Source organism: Mixophyes fleayi, chromosome 6 (assembly GCF_038048845.1).
Source record: "Mixophyes fleayi isolate aMixFle1 chromosome 6, aMixFle1.hap1, whole genome shotgun sequence".
Classification (NCBI taxonomy): Eukaryota; Metazoa; Chordata; class Amphibia; order Anura; family Limnodynastidae; genus Mixophyes; species Mixophyes fleayi.
The window spans coordinates 210460470-210483313 of NC_134407.1; the positions used below are offsets into that span (position 1 = coordinate 210460470).

The window sequence follows — 22844 nt, forward strand, 5'->3', positions numbered from 1 at the left end:
GCGTTTATCCTCCCAGCTCACTTCCGTGTTGTGCATTCCAAGCCCTTATCCTCCGGCTAGGAGTACAGGTGTACGATGTATAGTATATCCTAGCGCTCCAATCCTTGTGGTTGAGACGCCTGTGTGGACTGAGTGCTCTGAAGACTGTTCAGAGTGGTATAATGTGTTTTTAGGTGGGGGCACTACCACTCCCAGAATGCAGTTAATTTTTTTTTCTATCAATGAACAGATGTGGTCCTGGCATTACAAACACCTACATTACTTGTTCTGTTGCACTCATTATAGTGAAATGTGGGTCACAGTGTCACACCTACTTTGGGGAATACAGCATCGCCGGGCATTATAGCAAGCGTTGCAGGACCCTACTCAATTCTGGGCCCTGTAGAAGTAGTTCCGCCACTGTGGAGTGTTGTAGGTGCCTTGAGGGCGTGGATACATCTTGTTGGGGCGTGAACATACTGCATCTCTTTGGGGCGTCATTTTGTTGCAAGGGGCAGAGCCAAAATGCAGCGATTCACTGCAGATTGCGTCATTAAGGCTCCCATTCTGCTCACTTTACTAGGAAGTGGGCAGGAGTCCGGGACACCTACCAAGATTTTGGGTATCTCCCAAAAATTCCGGGAGAGTGGGCAAGTATGTGTCTGCCATGGATTGCAAAGTCTGGGTCACGACTCACAAGCAGACCCCCCACTACACTGGATGAAAAACAAACAAACAATAAAACACGTCCTCCAGCAAAGGCATGGCCTGCTACTTTATATCTGCCCCCAGGGCCAGATTATGGGCAACATGGGCCTGGAGCTCAAAACTATCAAGGGCCTACTGTGAATAGCGCTGTGCTGCTGGAGTAGGTGTGGGTGGAAGTGGCCAGCACCATGGAGGGCATAGCTAGCGTCTCCCTCCAACCACCTATATCTCCCTCCCATCTTCCCCTACATGAACACTAACATGTATGTAAAGTGAAGAGTGGAAAATACATTACAACTGTCTCCCATGCTGATCCAGATAGCCCAGATTTCAGGGACTATCCTGATGAAAACAGGACAGTTGGGAGGTAAAGTTATATTATTTTATTGACTATTGAAATCGAAAATACAAATTATGATTTATTATATGTAACACCCCCTCTAGTGGTGTTCACACCTCCCAGTGACTGAGTGTGTGGGTTAGCACTAGGACCCAGAGGAGACACACTGGGATGTTGCTTAGCAACATCAGGCTGGTATAAGCTGAGGGGATCAGAACTAAAGATGAGCGGGCTCGGATTTCGGTAATCCGAGCCCACCCGAACAGTGCGGATCCGACGGGATCCGAGCACTGTTTGGGTACTTCCGGCCGCCAAAACAATCCAAAACGAGGCTATGACATCCAAGTCTCGCGTCGGATCTCGCGAGACTCGGATGTCATAAATTCCCCACTCAGGGGCAAACGCAGGATTTTTAAGGGGGGGTTTCCAAATAGTTGAATTCTGAACAAAGCAAAAATACAACTTAAAAAATAAAGCGCCACAATAAGATAATAGCATTGATAACACACATTAAAACTAGCAATGATACTCCACATTAAAATAGCATTGATAACACACATTAAAACTAACATTGCTAATGTACATCATACTTACCTACTTTCTTCAGCTCCCTTCCGGGAGCCAGCCAGTGGAGGGGGGCGTGAAGGGGCGGGGTGGCCGAAATCGCGTCATTTCGGCCCCGCCCCCTGTGACGTCATGACGCAAATTGCGTCATTTGACAGCGGGGGCGGGGCCAAACGCCGCGATTCACCGGGAATCGCGGCGTTTGGGATCTAATTCTGCCCACTTCACTAGGAAGTGGGGCACTTCCTAGTGAAGTGGGCAGAATTCGGGAGATTGCCACACTCGCCCGGGAGTCCGGGAGACTCTCACAAAATGCGGGAGTCTCCCGGACATTCCGGGAGAGTTGGCAAGTATGATGTACATGAAAAAAACAAACAAAAAAAACAAACATTTATAACATGACACAAGTTTGGACATATATTATATATATATATATATATATATATATATATATATATATATATATATATATATTTATATTTATATATATATTTATATAGATTTGTTATTGGGTTACAGGGTGTAATCAGATACTGGCCACAATCAATCTGATGTAGTTTTTTTTATTAATAGAACAAAGACTCTATTTCTGGGCAGCCTGCAGGTTATTCAGAGCTGTGTGAGTATATATAAATATTGTATTATAGGATTAAAAAAGTAGAGGAATCCTCTACTTTTTTAATCCTATAATACAATATTTATATACAACAACACAGCTCTGCATACCCTGCAGGCTGCCCAGAAATTGAGTCTTTGGTCTTTTAATAAAACACTAAATCAGATTGATTGTGGCCAGTATCTGACGATATTTAACTATATATTTATTTACATATTGCTTGAAATATCAAGCCCTACCGTGCCCCAGGGAAGCCAGGATGGGTGATGCTGGGTATTCAAGGGAGGAGCTGCTGCGCTCGCGCATGCGCAGCAGCTCCTTCTCGCCGATTGTGAGTTATACAGCAGCCGCGGCGCTGTGACAGAAGCGTCGCGGCGGTGCTGTAATAGAAAAAATCTTTTGCATTTTTAAAAACATGCTTTTGCCCGACTACGATCCGCGGAGTGGGGGGGGGGGGGGGTTCTGGAGACTCAGAAACCCCCCTGCATGCGCCCCTGCCACTCGCGGCCGCCATCTTCATTCTGCCTGCGATCACTGAAGAGGGAGGTTGTTTGGGAGCCCCTGTCCTGCTTAGTTATTTTCAGTGGTTATTTGGGAGATCCTGTGCTCTGTCCTGCTGATCAGTTTAGTGGTGCTTTGTCCAGTGCTCTGTCCTGCTGAGTCCAGTGGTGCTGTGGTCTGTTCTGCTAAGGTCATTGTTATTTAAAAATGATTAAAAAGTTAAAAAATAATAAAAAAAATAATTATAAAAAAATATACAAAAATAATTTTAAAAAAAATATACAAAAAACTATAAAAAAAAGTCTATAAAAATTTCTACTGCAATATATGAATAGGTTCACTGTTCCTGCAGTCAAGAAATATTAGTACTGCAATATATAAAACTACGTTAACTGTTGCTGCTATACCAAAAATTAGGTACTGCTATTTCAAACTACGTTCACTGTTGCTGCTGTACCAAAAATTAGGTACTGCTATTTCAAACTACGTTCACTGTTGCTGCAGTCCAGAAATATTAGTACCAGGGATTAAACTACGTTCACTGTTCCTGATTGGTTTGTTAAAGTGCGAATGTCCTATTTCAACAACATCAGGGTGGGTGGGAGGGCCCAAGGACAATTCCATCTTGCACCTCTAGCAAACTCTTGCAAACTGCCATTCTGTCTGCCACTGCAGTGCCACTCCTAGATGGGCCACGTGTTTGTGCCGACCACTTGTGTCGCTTAGCTTAGACATCCAGCTACCTCGGTGCAACCTTTTGGACTAAAAACAATATTGTGAGGTGTGAAGTGTTCAGAATAGACTGGAAATTAGTGAAAATTAATGTTATTGAGGTTAATAATAGTGTAGGAGTGAAAAAAAAAAAAATATGGATTTTAGCACTTTTTATGCTTTTTTAAAAAAAAATCAGAACCCAAAACCCAAAATCAGAACCAAAACCTTTAGTGGGGTGTTTTGGCAAAACAAATCAGAACCCAAAACCTCGAGCTAATCAGAACACAAAACCCCAAAAGTGGCCGGTGCACACCCCTAATCAGAACCATAGTTGCCAATTCCGCTTATAACAAGCGGAATTGGGCTTCTTTTTTTGTGAAGTTGCGTTTTTTTTTCCACTACCGCGGGTAGCTTGTTTTTGGGCTTGAACACGTTCTCCAAGTCTTCAGGCTGCATAATCGTTTTTTTTGTTTTTTCTCCCCTGTTACCATTTTGTGATTGGTGCATTCAGTTTTTTCGTTTTGTGGGCGGGTTGTGCAGCGAATTCCTCCAATGAAGTTGCGCATTGTGGGTGGGCGGAGTCAGAGGAGGACGTAGACTAAGTCACAGGAAGACACAATGGCAGAACAGTCAGTATTTAACTTATGTGCAAAACAGAAAACTAATTTGCACCCCTTGCATTGTAACATGGTTTTGTCCAGGAGACTGAAATAAGAAGTTTCTTAAGTTAAGATCCTTAATGAGTCAAGCCCATAGAATTTACAATTAACTAAGCTGCAGTCAGAAATATATTTTATCCAAAGGACATCACATAAATGGGATCAGATTCTAGATCGCAGTTCATCTATTTATACTAATAATAGGAATCTGCAGTGAGTGGTGAATAGCTGCTATCAGCACTTATCATAGAACTCCCATACTTGGCAGTATAAATGTTACATAGTAGTGATACATATGCACTACTGTTGTATCCACTCTGTTACAATTCTGCTACGTTTTATACTGAAGAGCCCTTTGTACTTACAAGAAGCAATGTTGTATAATTAGGGTTTATTTATTACTATTTATTTTGCACAACGATATTAAGCCCATAATTATTATTATTATTATTGACAGTGACATATCCTAAGCTTTCACATTTTCTTTTATGGTTTATATTTCGTTTTTTAGGATTTTACATGAATATTAATCAAAGTTAATTTTTCTATGTGTGTTTATTATTTATTTTTCAGACCTCGGGCGCAGTTATAAGTTACAGACTTTTTATTTTTCACCTTTATTGTTTTAGGTGGCATTTTCATTACTTGTTAAGGTGTGCCTCCACCAGATAGTATTTCCTTTTTCTCTTTTATTTGCATATGTTGAATCATGTACTAGTGGGAGAGAGCATCCTTATTTATTATCTGACACTATATAGAGTTATTATGTTTAAAAATTGATAACTAATAAATAAAAAAAAATTCAATCAATATCCAGTTGGTCTTTTATATTTCATTTATATACGTTTTGGAATTCTACTAGTGCGGAGAGCTTTCCAATATTTACAACCGGTGCAGCCAAATAGCCTGTGGGTGCCCAGGTATCATGACACACGGCACTACAATTATTTTATATATGACTATAGAAACAAAAACACACAGAACTAAAGGTTTTGGTGGTGAGGAGAGGACTGGAAGACCCTCTGAAAGGGTGAGGAGATCCATAGCAGGGGCAAACGCAGGATTTGTAGAGGGGGGTTTCCACACCATGCCGCCAGTGGGCGTGGCAAGCATGCATAGGGGCGTGGCTAAAATTTTAAACAGTGCTTTGGCTGCTTTCCAACTCTTCCTATCCCCATAATATACATGGGCAATGCCGCGTGCACTACTGTTAGGTGCACGCAGCTCTCCCTTTTCAAGCATAGCCGTGTGAAGTGGGGGCAGGGTGCAGCCACCTCAATTATACAGTGCCCCAGGCTTGGAGGGGGGTTTCCATGCACTAGGAAACCCCCCTCGGTTTGTCTATGCATAGGTAACTGGTCTTAATTACTGAACACTGCAAGCTCATCCTACAAACACTGCATGATGAGCATGTGGACCTGGGGACAGAAAAGACATTAGACATGGTCATAGATAGATTCTACTGGCCATATATGCAGGCAGAGATTAAGCAGTACTGCAATTCATGTGGCCATTAAGTATTACAAAAGGCTCATACAGTCAAATGTGCTCCTTTGGTCATCATTATAATTAGTGGTCCTCTGGATCTCGTGTGTATGGACTTTCTAGCCATGGAGACAGAAGAAGGGAACAGATGACTACATATGCCCAGGCAGATACCACATGAGACCAGCAGGCCTCCACCACCACCAGAGTTCTATAGGAGGAATTATTTGTGCACTAAAGATTGCCAACCTGCATTTATTCAGATCTAGGGAGAGTCAACTGATCAAACACCTCTGTAAAGTGTGTGGGGTCAGGAAACAACAAACTACCCCTTTTCACCCTCATGAAGACCCACATTCTAAGAGATTCAACCAGCGCCGGTGCTAGGGTCCTTGGCGCCCTAGGCACAGTGTGAAAATCGCCGCACCCCCCCCCCCCCCGTGTGAAAATCGCCGCCCCCCCCTTTAAAAATTGCCGCCCCCCCTTTAAAAAACGCCCCCCCCCTTTAAAAATCGCCGCTGCGCTGAATTATTTAATAGAAGTGATGCTTGCGGGAAATAGGCATGTTTATTATACGTAAATGCTATTAATTTATTTCTGCGGCTGTTTGGAGGGAGGGGTATAGATCTATTTATTTATTTAAGGCCTAAGTATTAATCGTGGGTGCTACTGATTTAACGCCGGGGCTGGTTGGAATTATCTAAATGTACCCATTTTGTTTTCCAAATAGGGCCCCCAACATTCCAGGACCTAGACAAGCCACAACTAAAGAAACCAGCAGCCACAGGTGGTGAAAGTGACAACAACAGGTAGGAGAGAGCAGGACAGTCTGTCAAATGTTCTGATTCTAGTGGGACAATCCTGATTTTTGGTGACTGTTCTGCCCAATCTAAGGGGCAGGCCAAGTCTGTGTACTCTTTATATACACACTGCATTCTTTATATACTACACTATGGTGCTAGCTGTCCTTTGTGGGCTTACCACAACCCCTCTAGTGGTTTGGTGACACCTCTCTAGTGGCTGGCAACACCCTCTCTGTTGGGCCCCTACCATTGTATTCCCCTTGTGGGCCCTTCATGCCCCAGTCCGACACTGTACAGGACTGTGAGACAATGTGGCCGGCACCTGCTATCATCTCGCAGTGATTGTGCTCCTTACATGCCTGTTATGTGCTTAATGGGGTAAGAGACCCTTCATAGGGATTAGAGAGAAATTTTAAAACTGGATATTAGAATGTTTTTATTTTTTTATATTTTTTACATACTGGTAAATATAAAGAATATTTGTTTACTTTTTAAGCAAATCGCACTATTGTTGCTTCAGTTGTTTATAAACCCTGTGGAGCGATAAGTGAAATGAAATACAGAAATGTTTGGTTCATCTGCAAAAAGAGAATAACTCCTATAAAGTCCGACCTCTCTAAGAGAGGAAAGAAAAGGAGATTGATATTATACTTGTGGATGAGAACATTTATGAGTTTGAAATTTAATTGGAATATATTTGCTGTGAAGTTTAAATCAGAAGAAAGATTGGAGTTGTTTAGGTATAAGAGTTAGCAGAGTTTGCACTATGATCTTTTTTTGTTTGTTTCTTTATATGTAACACTGAAGGAAAAAGAGGAAGTGATAGACCTCTATTAAGAAGAAAGCACACATCACTTTAAAAGGACATTGTGTTAAAATATGTTACAGCTGCACCACCCTGATCAAGCCTAATCTTGTCTGATCTTGAACACTAAGCAGGATTGGGCTGGGTTAGTATTTGGATGGGAGACCACATGGGGATACCAGGTGCTGTAGACTAAAGTATAATGAATGAAATTCTATTGTTGTTGTATAATGTACCAACAGCGCACAGTACACTTTATTTATTGGATATTTTGTAATATTGGTTAAATTGGATGTTAACCTAAGGTGTATATTGCTGCAATTGGAGGTAGCGAAGGGGAATATAAAACTTTTATTTTTTACCCGAGCATAAGTCCTGGGACGACTGAGTACTGTGAAATGTAACAAGTTCCTCAGAAAGGGGGCTGCTAAAGGTGAATACCTTGCAAACTGGTTCTAGCAGTTGAGGATCTCACGCTACTGTGATATATATTTACAAATCACACAGGTTTACAACACGTGTCACGAATAACCCCCTCTGGCTACTCCCCGATTTAATATCTTATAATGTATTTACACAGTCAGACAATATATCACATCTATTATGTCAGGAAAACCTCTCCTAACTACTCTATGACACAAATGTACATGTAGCACACACTAGGCTAGGTATACAAATGTATTCACTATTCACACCTCAGCAATGAAAGGTTTTAGCATGGTCAAGCAATAAGTCTCTTCTACACAGGCAATGATTTCGTTTAGAGCAATAAGGACATGACCTATTAATTTTTTAGATTTAATATGCAAAATGTACAATGCTTACAGGTTATTAAAAACTAAGATGACATGACAGACATAACAAGCACAACAGTTTAAAATAAAGGGATTAAATTCAGAGCATAACTTAAAGATAAGTGGTATATTCTGAGCCAAAGAAAATTGGAGTGAAGATGGACAGCTTATCAATAATGATGGATTTCACAAAAGACTGACAATTTGCCCCTCACAACACAGGTTTTTTAAGCAAAGTGAAATGGGACGGCCTTCATAGGGGCAGTGTTACTGCTAATAGGGAGTAGGGATGTCCCCTGGGTGTCACTATAGTTTGCTCAAGAATATTCCAAAACTTTTGACCTTTGGTAACTCTTCACAGATACATCCCAGAGACAGAACTCCCCCTTCAATAAACCGATCATAATCTCCCACACATTTAAATACCAAACATGATGGAATTATAACAATGTGACATACCTTTCCCAAAGACATGTGACTACAGCTGTTCCCTGATACTGCTAGTACCTGTAATTCACAACCCTGGTGTGATTTCTGCTCCTCAGTATGGAGTGCCACACAGATTTCCCAAAATATGAAATATGAAAACATTTTATTTGAAGTTCATATTTCTATATACCTATAGGCAGTCTTCAAACGCTGCTTTTGTCTGCAAGGATGTCAACCTGTGAACGGCTCCAAGAAGTCTATTCAGGTGTCCAAAAAACTAGCTTGTGTCAGGATATAGCTCACAGCAGGGGCCTTTGAAGCTGGTACAGGTGAAACTGCTATGTTCTAACTCCGGGATGTCCAGAACCACCAAATAAACATACAACAGTCCTTCTGACTTTGCATTTTACACCATAGAAGCTCAATTTATCAATGAATTTAGTTGATATACCATATTTACACTGCAGTTACGATTTAGGCCTTACTCCCCAAAATAATGTAATGGGTTAACCCTTAAAACTGTAAGTTCTCTATGTTCACGACAACACAATTAGCAAAAGCCAGGGGTTCCCAGCTTTGGGAGCCTACCGCTCTACCGTACCCTAAAGAGGCTATAATCATTGGTTCCTCTGGAATGTTGTCCTGGTCATCGAGCCACATCAGTTTCACTTCTCTGCCAGTGGGCAGGGACATACGTGGATATCCAAATGTAACTACAAAAATATTTTATTAATCAATAACAGTTACTCTATAATCACCTCATTGAATACACTAAGCAAAAACATAACACTAATACTGTACACGTGGCATAAACATGAGAGGAAATGCATATGACAAACCGAGAAAGCTGTAACAATAAATAGACATTATGGATGCACACGTCTTGATTTGAGTTCCAAATGATCCACCGTCCTATGGCTCTATATGGCTGCGTTCCAACGCAGGCGTCAGACTGCTTTAGGGTAACAAAGACCGTCTCCAAGAGAGTTACCACTTGTACCTTCTAAGGATAGTCACTTTCTCAATCCTGTCATGGCAGTCCAGGGCAGCAGGGACTGTAAACCACAACCAGTGCTTGCTCCAACACTAGCAAACAGAACTCCACCTCACAACTACCGTCCTTCTCCTGGAATGGGACTGTTACATTTACCCATTTTCCCATGCTATGGCCCCATGCTTTTTTTCTAGGGGTGTTAATGGCAAGACAAGCATTCCAAGCATACTGTGCAGTCAGTGATGAGCAACAACATCATCACAAACATGTGGACACACTTGATGCACTGACAAGTACACAACGATGTCACTGTTCCCACCCCTAACCAACATCATGTTGTACAACAGTCCCAATACCTAACTTATAATATTGTTCCAATGTACATAAAGTTATAATCAACATATTGCACAGTCTTATAACTAGTTCATAATGCAGCCCCAGTCCAACATATATTACAGTCCCACTGACCATTATACTATCATGTCACACTGACTAGCGCTACTATCTGCTATATAAATGCCTAGTGGCGTGTGTGAAAAAAAAACAAACCAAGCTGCAGCGCCACCTGCTGGGCAGAGTTATACACTGAACTATATATTTCTTGAAGGAGAAGTGACAGTTGGGAGTGGTTGGTGGTTGCCGGGGGTGGTGACAGTGGGGAGTTTTTAAAACCTTAAGTAGCTTGATGAAGGATGTGGCGATGAAGATGAAGGATGAGGTGATGGAGAAAAATGATGAGGTGGTGACATGTGGACAAAACCACGTTAAAAAAGGGCGCTTGCGTCGGGAAGGAACGCTCTTCCCCTGAGGAGGCCTGGGCTAGGCCCAAATGCATGACAAGAACCTTTTTAACACCTTAAGTAGCTTGATTTGACTAGAATGCATGAATACATGCACGGGTTAACTTGTATTATATATATGGCCATCCAAATGAAAAAAAAAAATATTTAAAAACTGGAGTTAGCATGGAATATAAAAACATAAATCAATAAATATAAAAAATGCATTGCACTAGATTTCCCCCATTCTTTTTTTACCACACGGGAGGGGAAATCATTCGATAAAGGTGATTCACACAAGCAGTTTGAGTCAAGAAATCAGGCTACAATTTTCTGGATCCATAGTACACACTTCAAGCAAACCTCCTTATTTCATTGGTTTGCAGATCCTACGGCTATCAGGAGATCTGTTACACACTTTGAACAAATCATTAAATTGTGAGTGCATTAACAACAGGAAGTGATATTGTGAATGGGACAGGTGCATATTTGATTTGGACTATTACACAGTGTTGAAGAATTTGATTTGATTATTCACATACTTATTGATTTTATTTTAATTTTTCATTTGTGGGAAAACTTTTGATGGACAGATTGTATATTTTTTTTTCCACAATATAACTTTATTGGATTTTGCACATTTACAGTAAACACTATGTTTGATCAGGGATGGCGCCTAATCGATGTTCTTTATTTTAATAATATTTGATTTCTTTGTGTAGTGGCACTTTGGGATATTTTGAGCTGCATTATTTTTGAAAGCTGATTTAAAGTATTACCTTTTATTTCCCTGGAACTCATCAAAGTGGAGGGATAAAGAGAGTCAAACACCCCTGTGCAAGCAACCAAAACAGAACATGTGAAATTTACATGCTGCACTGCAATTAAATGCGATACACACTGCATACCTGCAGTTAATGGTATAAAGTCATGCTGCAGCCATGAATTACTTTCAGTGCGGCTAAGATGACAATATTAAACTGTATTTTCTTACAAGTAGTGGAAATTATGTAATTAGTTCTGTTATCAATAGTATGTGTAATCATCTAACATATTAATATATTGAAAGTAACAATAATAGCAATGACACCCAATTGACCCAACTCTAACTTGACTTAACTGCTTACAGGACAGCAGCTACACAGAAGTCTACCGCAATGCATCTCGGGACTTGTAGTTCACACGTCGCCATCTTGTACCGCAACTAAGCGTGTACTTGCTATATTTTCCTCATTTATGTCCCAATTACACACAACTGTGGAGGACCGGCACTGGATATAACATGTAAAATAAAATCCCCAATTGGATTTATCCACATTGAGCAAAATGCATTACCGGAGTTGCGCGCAAACACTCTGGAAACGCTTGGAACGCAAACCCGGAAGTGTGATGGAACGCAAAAAAGCGGAAGAAGAATGGAGCAGATACGCCACTAGATTCCTCTGCATTGTAAGAACAGTTTCCGGTGTTACAGAGTAGAGGAATCCCTGGAGGTGAGAGCTGATCTTATTCATATTATTCGAGTATAGCTCAGTGCTACTTTGTTCTTTTCCTTTTAAGACCCAAATGCATGATTAAACATATTATTATAGTATGGTTCCTGTACCTCAATCATTTGATGCAATTTCACTTACAAAAGGTCACAAGGAAACTTTTTAATTACATATTATTTATTAGCATGCTGATTAAACCAATGGTAAACTAGCTCTTCACATGACACTACAAGCATTCATTTTTTACCCACCACTCACTGTCAGTGGAAGGACACACAAGACAATACAATGAGAGAGAGAGGGTCTCTATTACATTTGCTGAGTGGCTTATTCCATAGTGGCTTTTTTAAGGTAATTTATCCATGATAGGCTTTAATTAAACAGCGCCACCTACTGCCCAATTTACCATGAAATAACACAAACTTTGGCATTTACAATCCCCATTGAGTTTGAATGCTCTTGTTTTTCTTGATGGTAGATTTACAGATCTGTTTTCATTACACAGATTTCTTTTAGTTGAAGCAAATGTGTCTTCCTTGGTTGAACACTCTTGTGAAATTGTAGCAATAATGTCAGTCTATCAAGCATTAACTTAAATCTATTAACTTGTTTTCAGCAACATTTCTGAATTACATTAAAACCACTTACAAAAATCTCATAAAACTCTAAACTTAGGTGTTCTGTCACAGCTATGAGCAAGTTGCAGGACCGTACGTGTTAAATGAAAATTGCTAAAAATACACAGACCAATCACATTCATATGTTGAATATAGTTATACTTTTTTTTATTTGTTTGCCTTTAGGTTCTGGAGTGAAACATGATTGTCATTATTACCTAATCATTTAAGTTAGACATATCAGTTCTTTGTTACCGTTTATTGGAACAAGATTGAGAATTAGTCCTTTATGATTACATATGATGTCATCCAGCTCCTGTATCTGTGGTGAGTGCAACAAGATAGGGCTAACAGTTCCCTGGATCTAGGTAGCCAATGTGGCTGAAAAATTACTCCTGCACCTTGTGTTTGGAGGTAACTTCTGTCGGGGTCATTGGATGCAGATCTTCCCTGGCTCCTTAAAATAGTGTTTTGGTTCCTAGAGTTGACTGACTGCCTCCTAAACGCTACATTATTTTGTCCACCCGTGGGATAATAGTCACTAAAAACGAATCTACTGACTTATTGTAGCTGATTTCCATAGCTATAAAGTGTCCAGTTATGACCCTGAGTTGTTGTTTTATTTATTTGTGTTTATGTTTTTTACCATGAAAGATGGATGTGGTGACGAGCAGATAGTGAGAAGTTTGTACTGCCAAACTAATCCTTTACCAGTATAGTATCCTAGAAGCTACATCTTGTGTATTTTTTGGGTGGGTGCTACCCTGCCCGTCCCCGCTCTGTCTCCAATCACTTTTAGTTCCAGTACATTAACCTATAATAGCTTCAGACAATTGCTGTTCTGTTGTTGGATACAGTGTTAAGTGTGGCAACAAATTCCCAATGCAAAACCTAATATTCTCTTTGCCAGGGGTCTCCCTGCTAGAGGGAGAGTCTGTGAGTCTATTAACACGAACAATGATTTATTTCTGCTGAACCCTCCTGCATCTGCGAACATGCTTCATCGTGAGCTTCATTGTCACTGACATTTACGTGATGTTAAAATATGCTGGGCTTTTTTTTTGAAGGGGGGGGGGGGTTCTTTTTTCAAGGTCCATCCAAATTGAAAAGAAAATAATTAAAGACATTTATTTATTTACTTTGGGCTCATGATTGTGAATAAGACACTGTGCTCTACCCTCCTGTGATCATTGTTTAGTAGAACCTTCCCATATAATCACATTTTAAAGTAAAAATATAATTTCACCTTTAGCGAGTACAAACCTGAGGCTGGTAAATATAAAAAAGAAATTCCACAAAGCAGTATTATCTTTTACGCTTTCTGATTTAATGAAAAGCACTAAAATCAATGAATACAACTTGGTTTTCTCCCTGATGTACTTTTAGACCAGCGTGTCCCAGCAGGACGGGATCCCCTTCCTAAAGTATTGAGAATGGACAAGGACAGAAGTCACATGACTGAGAGGTTATTAAATCTCACCCTGGAGATTATCTACCTGCTGACTGGAGAGGTGAGGGATTCTGGGAGTGTCACAGGGACATCACTCTTATCTTGTCCCCTGCGACAGGGACTTTTTAATGGCGAACATGGTAAATTGTGTTATTGTTTGTCTGTGTACTTAGAATTACACAATAGTGAAGAAGTCCGGCGAGAGCGTGACTTCCAGCAACAGCTCCCATGTGTCTGGAAATTTGAGCAGGACCCAGAGCCTCATCATGGAGCCTCCACCCCACTCACTGATACATGAGAGAAACAATGACCAGAGGATTCTAGAACTCACCAACAAGATCATTCAGCTGCTGACTGGAGAGGTGACTGCTGGGAATGGGACATTATACAGTAACACCAGGGGATGTGTCTGGGTGATGACTGTATCATTGTGTGTGTCAGGTTCCTATAAGGTGTCAGGATGTCACTGTCTATTTCTTCATACAGGAGTATTTATATAGAGATAATGATCTTCAGAAGGACGTCTTAATGGAGAACGAGCAGTCACTTAGCTCACCAGGTAAGACTAGGCTTCCTCTTTGTATGACAATCTTATCAGTTATTAGGAAAGACTGTAGAGCTACACTTCTATGTGAAGGACAAATTGTCTAAAACAGACTGGATAGTGTAAATTGTGAGATAATGGCGGTCAAAGCCGAGCGGCAGAAATCAGGAGGATACTCTGGAGATTAGAGACATATATATATATATATATATATATATATATATATATATATATATATATATATAAAATTTCGTTTCTATTCCCCAGTATATATATAATGTGTGTGTGTGTGTGTATATACATTATATTATATTTATCTGTGCAGGTCATTCATATACACAGCCTGTTATAATTCCTATATAAACAATTTGTCCAGTCACGGTGTGTGTTTTCTACAGATGGATCCAGTAACAGAAATAGATGCTCCAGTCCTTTTGATTCACAGGATTGTACAGATGAAGACCACAATGTCCCACAGGATTATCAGGTAACAGTACTTAAAGTTTCTGTCAGTATTTTGTATGACGTGATGATTATTTTTCTGAAACATTTGGACATGTGATCATACAAAGCCAATCACGGGCTTGTCTTGTAAATATGCAGTTTGTTCATTAACAATACTACAGTTTAATGTCACAAAAAGCTTCTCACTGAGCATGTCTGCATTGCATTGAAAGCTATACACTTTATTACTGATGAATATATCATATGTGAGAAGATGATGACCATGTGCATCCGTTTATGGCCACAGTCCCCTGCTCTTCTAATAGCTACTTCCAGCAGGATAACGCACCATGTCACATAGCACACATCATCTCAAGCTGGTTCTACAAACATGACAATGACTTCAGTGTATTTCAATGGCCCCCACAGTCACCAGATCTCAGTCCGTCCAATAGAGCATCCTTGGGGTGGAACGGGAAATTTGTGGCGTGAGTGTGCAGCCGACAATGCTGCAGCAACTACGGGATGCAATCATGTCAACCTGGACCAGAAAGTTTCCAGCACCTTACTGAATCCATGCCTAAAGAATTCAGGCTGTCCTGGGGGCAAATGGTGGCCCTGCCCAGTACTATATCACAATTCAGATCAAGGGGTATATTTACTAAACTGCAGGTTTGAGGAAGTAGAGGTGTTGCCTATAGCAACCAATCAGGTTCTAGCTATCATTTATTTAGTACATTCTACAAAATGACAGCTAGAATCTGATTGGTTGCTATAGGCAACATCTCCACTTTTTCAAACCCGCAGTTTAGTAAATATACCCCCAAGACTTTAAATCTGCCCCAGGATCAAATGGAACAACTAAGATTACTTTCAGCTGCAAAAGCAGTCACCATATTTTTTATTTTATTTTTTACATAACATAGATCTTTTACTGGCTTTTGTTCTACTTTAGTCATTTTCCAGTAGTTGTTCAATTGTTGGAACAATTTCCTCTGCCCAGAACCCCTTAATGCATCCCCCTCACTAAACTAAGCTCACTTTTCAGCGATTCTTGCCAAAGCAATTTTTGTACTATATTTTACTCTTTTCTAGATTAATGGAATAATAATTTTCACCGAGGATTTATATCTGTTCAGATTTTCAGCCATTTGTAGAAAGTTTTTCTTGTTTTTACTGCCATCAAATCTTTGCCAATAACCAATCATCAACAAAGGACACTAATCGTATCTATCTGTGCGTATTCACAGAGACAGGTTTACCATCAAAACCAGTCATTCCTGGATCTTTCAATCACTTTTGTTTTTCTTGCTTTAAATTGTATGACTACTTCAATTGTAAATCAGCTGCAAACAAACATCCTACCCCATGTACAGCTTACACAGACCTCAGTACGGCTTGGGTTATATGATCTCAGAAGCTAAGAACATCATCATCCACCAGTTTGTCCTCTGAGGCCCTATAGTTTAGCTCCTACCCATCAAACTGGCTAATAAAGAGCTTTAAGCTATTTCTATATACCAGTCTCCCATATGATACCACGCCAATTCCCCACTTTTTAAGCCGACAGGTAATTTGCTTAAATCCAACCTTTCAATCTCAAATAGCCACAATAAGAGAAGCCTTTAAGAATTTACTATATTCACCGCTAAAAATCTTTAGCTCAACAAATACCACCAAGTGAAAACTCTAAAATCATTATGTTCCAAATGCATCTTGCCCTAATTCCCACCTCTAGACCATTGTTGAAATACCTACTGTGGACTCCCCCCTCATTTAACAAAATGACCTCCCATAGACTTACCTGTCCAATCTCCCTGGGCCCTTCCTCAAGTCACCCACTTGACAAATTCATTTTGGCCAAACACCTGTTTTCCATCTCGCTCCTGGTGAAGGTCCCTCAATTCACTAGTTGATGAAACTTCTGAAACGCCGTCTCTCACCCACCCATCCGTCTCTCACCCAACCTGTGCTCCTTCAAACGGGCACTTAAAACTCACCTGTTTCCTAAGGCCTACCAACCATCCACTTAACCTCTCATCTCTTCGGTTCTCCCCTTTGCCTCACTGGCTCCCTTCTGTGCCTGATTCTGTCCACCCTCCCTTAGGATGTAAGCTCGTATGAGCAGGGCCCTCTTTCCTCCTGTCTCCATACCTGTTCTTCCACTCCGTCTCTACTGTATTTGCCTGCCCGGAGTTTACGAAGTATTGGTATTTTATGTTTAATGTTCTGTACTGTTTTGCCCTGTATGGTCTACTGTTTGTACTGTGTACGGCGCTGCGGAAACCATGTGGCGCCTTACAAATAAACAATAATAATAATAATAATAATAAACGCCAACAAACAGTGTTACACTACTTATATTATCAGGGTGTGTTAACGATCTTAAATCTGTGACGTTTTAGGCTAAATCCCTGACTGATGTTAAGGTGGTTGTTATATCCCACATTGAGGAGGGAGAAGAGAAATATAAAGCGCGATGCAAGGAGGAGAAAATTCCTGTAGCCATCAGTACAGGTGAGTAATAACCACTAAGCACAGGAAGCTGTGCACAAGGGCAGTGTACTAGTGTAACATCTTTGTTACAAACTGAAACAATATAAAACCAATAGGTTGCACCAGGCTGGCATAATATTAGCCAGGGGGGCAAGACTCAACTCGGCAGCCTACTTTAAGGGATAAAAACATTCAAGTGCCCCAGTGACCCAGCCCAAACAAAACAAAAAAAAAACCTGACTGATTATTGGTGATATATGGCACTTTGAACATTCTTAGGGGGGTATTCAATTGTTGCTCCGGCCGCCGGAAGAACACCAATAATGTACACTGTGGTGAGGCAGTGCACAGTATAATACTGGTGCACACACCTGTAGGAAGAGAAATTTGCATTTTGGACATTTTTTTTTTATACTAAAAAAATAATTAATTAAAATAATAAAAAGTTATGATAAAAAACCAAGATTATTAAAATCGGTGATAGATGAAATACTTCTCCTCCACTCATCAGATACAACACGTTTCCCAGATCTCTGTCTGCTTCCTGAGGTAAGTGGGGAGGGAGTGAGAAGTGTCTCGTATTTCTAGGAGGCATGTAATCATGACTGACAGACATAGTAATTATACATGCTGATACTGCTTTTCGAAATAACTTGTCTCTTTATTAAGAGAGATGCATATGCATGTCCAATAGTTTATCCCTTATATAGTGCTTCAAAAAGGACAAGTGTTTAAAGAAGCAGCTGAGGACAGAAATGACTGTATATTAGATCAAGACTCAGCGAATCTATCCTGTACACTGTTTTAATATTTTGAGCAAGATTGAAGATGCAATCGCATTTGTAGATAGTTATAAATGTTATAGTTTATCGATCCTCTATAATTAATCTTCAGTTAGTTATTTAAAATAAAATATCTACCTGATCATTGTTGAATTGTGACTACTTCTGTTACTAAGCAGCTATAAGGAAATTGTTAGCAAGGAATAAAATTGCACACGCAGGACGGAACACAGAAGATAGTTGAAACAGGCATGGGGGGCTATAAATAGTATTTTAAGTAGTCATGGTAACTGTAAACATTACTTCAGTCTATAACACATACCTCAACATTCCCAACTGTTTCATTTATGCTAGAAATTTTTTTTTTTTTTTTAAGCAATAATGATCTCTGTTAACACATATCGCCAGAAATAGATGAGCGATCCTTATTAATGCTACTTGATCGTCCTCGGTTATTTACGTAGAGGCATAGAATTTGACGGCAGATAAGAGCCACTGGGCCCATCTAGGCTGCCCTTTTTTTTTTTTATCTACGGTAACCTCAAATCCTATTTGATCCTTAGTTCTTTGTAAGAATATCCTTATGTCTATCTCAGGTAGGTTCAAATTATTCTACTGTATTAACCTCAACCACCTCTGATGGGAGGCAAATAGAGTGGGTAAAAGTTTTCAATCAGTCAACACTATATTACACTGTGAAAAAGGATCCTCAATGCACCTACGATGTTCCTAGGACTAGTAGCCCTGTCCATTAGACATTTGTAGCTGTAAATGGTGTTTTTTAGGCTGGCAGTCGCTAGTCATGGAAACTAAACTAACAGTATTTCAGTTGCCAAACCAACAAGAATCACAATACTTATGTCAACATTCCATACTGTGGATTCAGATTCTGTGTTTTGTGGTCACGATCGTCCAATGCTTTAATAGAAGTGTTAGATACGTTTGTTTTTATACGTTACAAACAACTGTTACATTCTCTCTCAACAGCTTGCCTATAGTGGACAATGGCCAAGTTTTCCAAGACTAAACCTGGCCCTCGAGGCTTGTATCTGGACATCCCTAATTGTAATGATTGGACGTTTAGGGGCTTGTGTAGAGTTGGACATAAGTCCAATGCAGAAGCGTAAAATGCACTTTTCCTTACTGCGCACGTGGAGTAGACAAGATTACATCTCGGTCTGTGAGCAGACAGTTGCTTAGCTCCGCGTTATGACTCTAGACATGGGAAGAGGCGGAACTAGGGAGGGGAGGGAGGGGTGTAACTGGAGAAGGCAAGTGTAGCCCCAATACAACAAGGAAATGTTTCCGCACCTTGGGTACAATGTAGAGTAGGAAGCAACCACAGATACACCTCTAGGTGTATTAAGTGAAGTCAAATCTAAACACAGCACACACACACTGATATATATATATTTTTTTAATTAATTTAATTGAAAATAAAACCACCACAAAACCATCTTTAACTCTCTTTATTTCCTCACCTAGGTCTGGGCTAGCACCTTCTTGTGAAAATCCTGGTCTTCATTCCATTATATTTTATTTATTTTATGGAGTTAAGAGCTACTGCTGCAAATGAGCTCTTAGCGATAATGCCGTTATATTTATAACCAGTGATTTTCCAATCCCTGACCTGAGAGCATGGTTCTGAATACAGAATAAACCACGTATTTGAATAGAACGAAATTTACTCTTATATTTTAAGCTTAAATTGCATCCTGCACTATATAATTCCCTTAATCGGAATGTATTTTTTATAGATGGTGACAACAGCTATAGTTCCTTGGAAAATTAATTTTATTTTGTATTTTTATTTTTTGGTGGCTCTAGATTATGATGGAATGGATAATGACATCAACCAGACTAACCACATCAACAACAAAATTACCTCAAGTATACGCTCTGGCACTCCTAGTAAATATAAATCATCCAGTTGCTCTGAGTCTGGACAATCAAAAAACTCAGATTGCGAAGTTGATAAAAACACTTCAAGTGGATCAAAACTATACATCTGCTCTGAATGTGGGAAACATTTCCCCAATAACTCTGCTCTTTTGAAACATCAGGGAGTTCACACAGGTGAGAAGCCATACGCCTGTTCTCAATGTGGGAAGTGTTTTATCCAAAAATCTAATCGTGACATACACGAAAGAGTTCACAATGGAGAAAAGCCCTTTGTGTGCTCAGAGTGTGGCAAGTGTTTCATACACAAATCTGCTCTTGTGACACATCAGAGGAGTCACACAGGAGAGAAGCCATTTTCTTGCTCTGACTGTGGGAAATGTTTTACCCAGAAATCAAACCGCGATAAACATCAGAAGATTCACAAAGGAGAGAAACCATACGTGTGCTCTGAATGTGGCGTTGGGTTCTTTCACAAAAGTGATTTCCTCAGACACGAGAAAATTCACACAGGAGACAAGCCATTTGCATGTTCGGATTGTGGGAAAAGTTTCATACGAAGGGCGAATCTTGTTTCGCACCAGTGGACTCATTTAAATGAGAGACCGTTCACATGTTCGGAGTGTGGGAAAGGTTACACACAGAAATCGGATCTTGTTGCACATCAGACGATTCACGCAGATGATAAACTATTCTCATGTTCCGAGTGTGGTAAATGTTTCCCTGGCAAGTCGTCTCTTATTAGACATCAGCGAAGACACACAGGAGAAAAGCCATTTTCATGTTCTGAATGCGGGAAAAAATTCAAACGGAAAGAAAATGTTATTAAGCACCAGGTAATTCATAATAGAAATAATAGGTAATTTGGCCTGTTCTGTATGTTGTGGCCAGAACTCTAGACTTGTTCTGTATTAAAAGAAAGAGCCAACCTTTCGCTGTCCAGCTAACATGTCACATGACGGCTGTCTCCACGCCATAGTTGTCATTACAGCCCCTTACTGAGTAGGGTTCCTGTCTGGCGCTACAACCAGAGTTCAACGTAGTGAGAAAATATGGTGCTAACATCTGCATTATACTTTCAGTGTATAATTCCCCCTCTAGCTTATTTGGCAGAATGGCGTGGACCCCTATTTTTCTTTAGTTGCAAAAAATGTGAACTTTCCAGGCAGCAATGGACAGAGGATGTATATTTATTTATTTATTTATTTATATTCGGAGAGAATCCTTTCAGCACTCTAAATTTGGAAATGCTTTAAACTGTGCAATTATATTTGGTATGTTATCTTTACAGACACTGCACAGTTGTGCTATGAACTGATTATTCAGTATCTGATGAGACTCATGAAATGTCAAAAAACGACCAATTAATTTAATGTTATCCGGTATGTATAATACCCTGATATGAGAGAGCAGAAGAGGAGTAAGTGTCCTGGTAGTTGGACGTATACTCCATATTGGACAGGTGCCTTCTGAACCTGGCTAATGAGGAGACACTGCTGAAATCAGTATTCTGGGATGGACTTTTCACCCACCTCCTCCCTACCATTCCCACAGCTTTCATCATCGTCACCATTTATTTATATAGCGCCACCAATTCCACAGCGCTGTACAGAGAATATTCCTCATTCGCGTCAGTCCCTCTCCCATTGGAGCTTACAGTCTAAATTCCTTAACATACATACTAGTGTTAATTGTTAGTCTGAGAGGAAACCCACAAAAACACAGAGAGAACATGCAAACTCCACTCAGATAAGGCCATGGTCAGGAATCAAACTCATGACTCCAGAGCTGTGAGGCAGCAGTGCTAACCACTGAGCCACCGGTGCTGCCCACCTTTCCTGTAGAGCTGTAAGAGGAACACAGTTAAATGGCATTTAGCAACCCCCAGAGCTCCGCCTAGGGGGAGGGACGCGTTTCTGTCGTTGGTAATGCAGCTTTTAAATGTTTCACTTGCAGGGAAATAATTTCTTGTTTCTAATTGGTAGAAGATTTCATGAACCAGTGATGAAAATAATAAGATAAACAATTTCTGTATTTAAAATATGTAAGTTGTTAGAAAAAAACCAAACAGATAACGTAATAATATTATATGGGTGAAATAAACCTATGAAATATCCAAGTTTGGTTTCTCTTCATTTTGTCGAAATGTTCAATAATCATTCCGCACCGCAACATGTTCCAAAGGCTGAATTGGCCCAGAAACTCAAATCCATCTCTCAACCTCCTGTACAGAAACCTGGCTCTACATCTATAGAGGATCTCCCTCAGCCACCCTCCCAGACCTGGTAACGGACAGGGTGGTGGAATTGGCATCCTAATCTCTCCTGAAGTCTACACTATCTCTTTATTCTGCACACTCTTAGTAAGCGATGGAAGCTGGTTATACAGCAGTCAAAAGCAGTTTTGGGCAAAACAGCCTCAAACGGAGGCAACCCAAAACCAACCATATGTATACAACCACAATTACACATGGACACACTGGCATTATATCTGAAAATTGGGACATCCCCTCTAAAGTTGGGTGTAACTAGCCCTTTTAGGTAGAGCAAGTCTCCATGTAAGTAACTTTATGTTCAGACACATTTGTGAATGTTAATAGCACTTTTGTATAAAGCAATTTGTGTTTGAGTTGTGTGTAGAGGTGAGAATGAACAGTCAGTCTAGTACAGGCCTGTCCAACCTGCGGCCCTCCAGATGTTGTGAAACTACAAGCCCCAGCATGCCTTGCCAATAGACAACCAGTTGATAGCTGGAAGGGCATGCTGGGACTTGTAGTTTCACAACACCTGGAGGGTCGCAGGTTGGACAGGCCTGGTCTAGTAGATTATCACTGTGACACACTAAATAAAAGTTAATTTGATAAGGAGAAGGCTGAAGATACCACCACACAAGCACGGTGAAACTGCGCACATTCATTCAATAATCGGTCAGCTAGCTAGCACATACACC

General features: G+C 40.3%; 1 protein-coding gene across 1 annotated transcript; it reads left to right on the plus strand.

Moving 5' to 3' along the window:
* The first annotated feature begins 11639 nt into the window (after positions 1 to 11639).
* Positions 11640 to 21985, plus strand: LOC142159892 (uncharacterized). Its single transcript, XM_075214746.1, has 8 exons — positions 11640 to 11663; positions 12467 to 12607; positions 13667 to 13791; positions 13904 to 14092; positions 14217 to 14289; positions 14673 to 14761; positions 17124 to 17235; positions 19824 to 21985. Exons 2-8 carry the CDS (start codon positions 12580 to 12582, stop codon positions 20756 to 20758), a joined length of 1551 nt encoding a protein of 516 aa, XP_075070847.1. The 5' UTR covers positions 11640 to 11663; positions 12467 to 12579; the 3' UTR covers positions 20759 to 21985.
* Positions 21986 to 22844: the final 859 nt, after the last annotated feature.

What these genes read in the sequence shown, in the direction of transcription:
- LOC142159892 (XM_075214746.1), top strand. Translation starts at nt 12,580, where the DNA reads ATGATGTCATCCAGCTCCTGTATCTGTG. An exon ending in TCTACCTGCTGACTGGAGAG is followed by an intron (nt 13,792 to 13,903) that starts GTGAGGGATTCT and finishes CTGTGTACTTAG; the next exon opens with AATTACACAATAGTGAAGAA. An exon ending in TCCTGTAGCCATCAGTACAG is followed by an intron (nt 17,236 to 19,823) that starts GTGAGTAATAAC and finishes TGGTGGCTCTAG; the next exon opens with ATTATGATGGAATGGATAAT.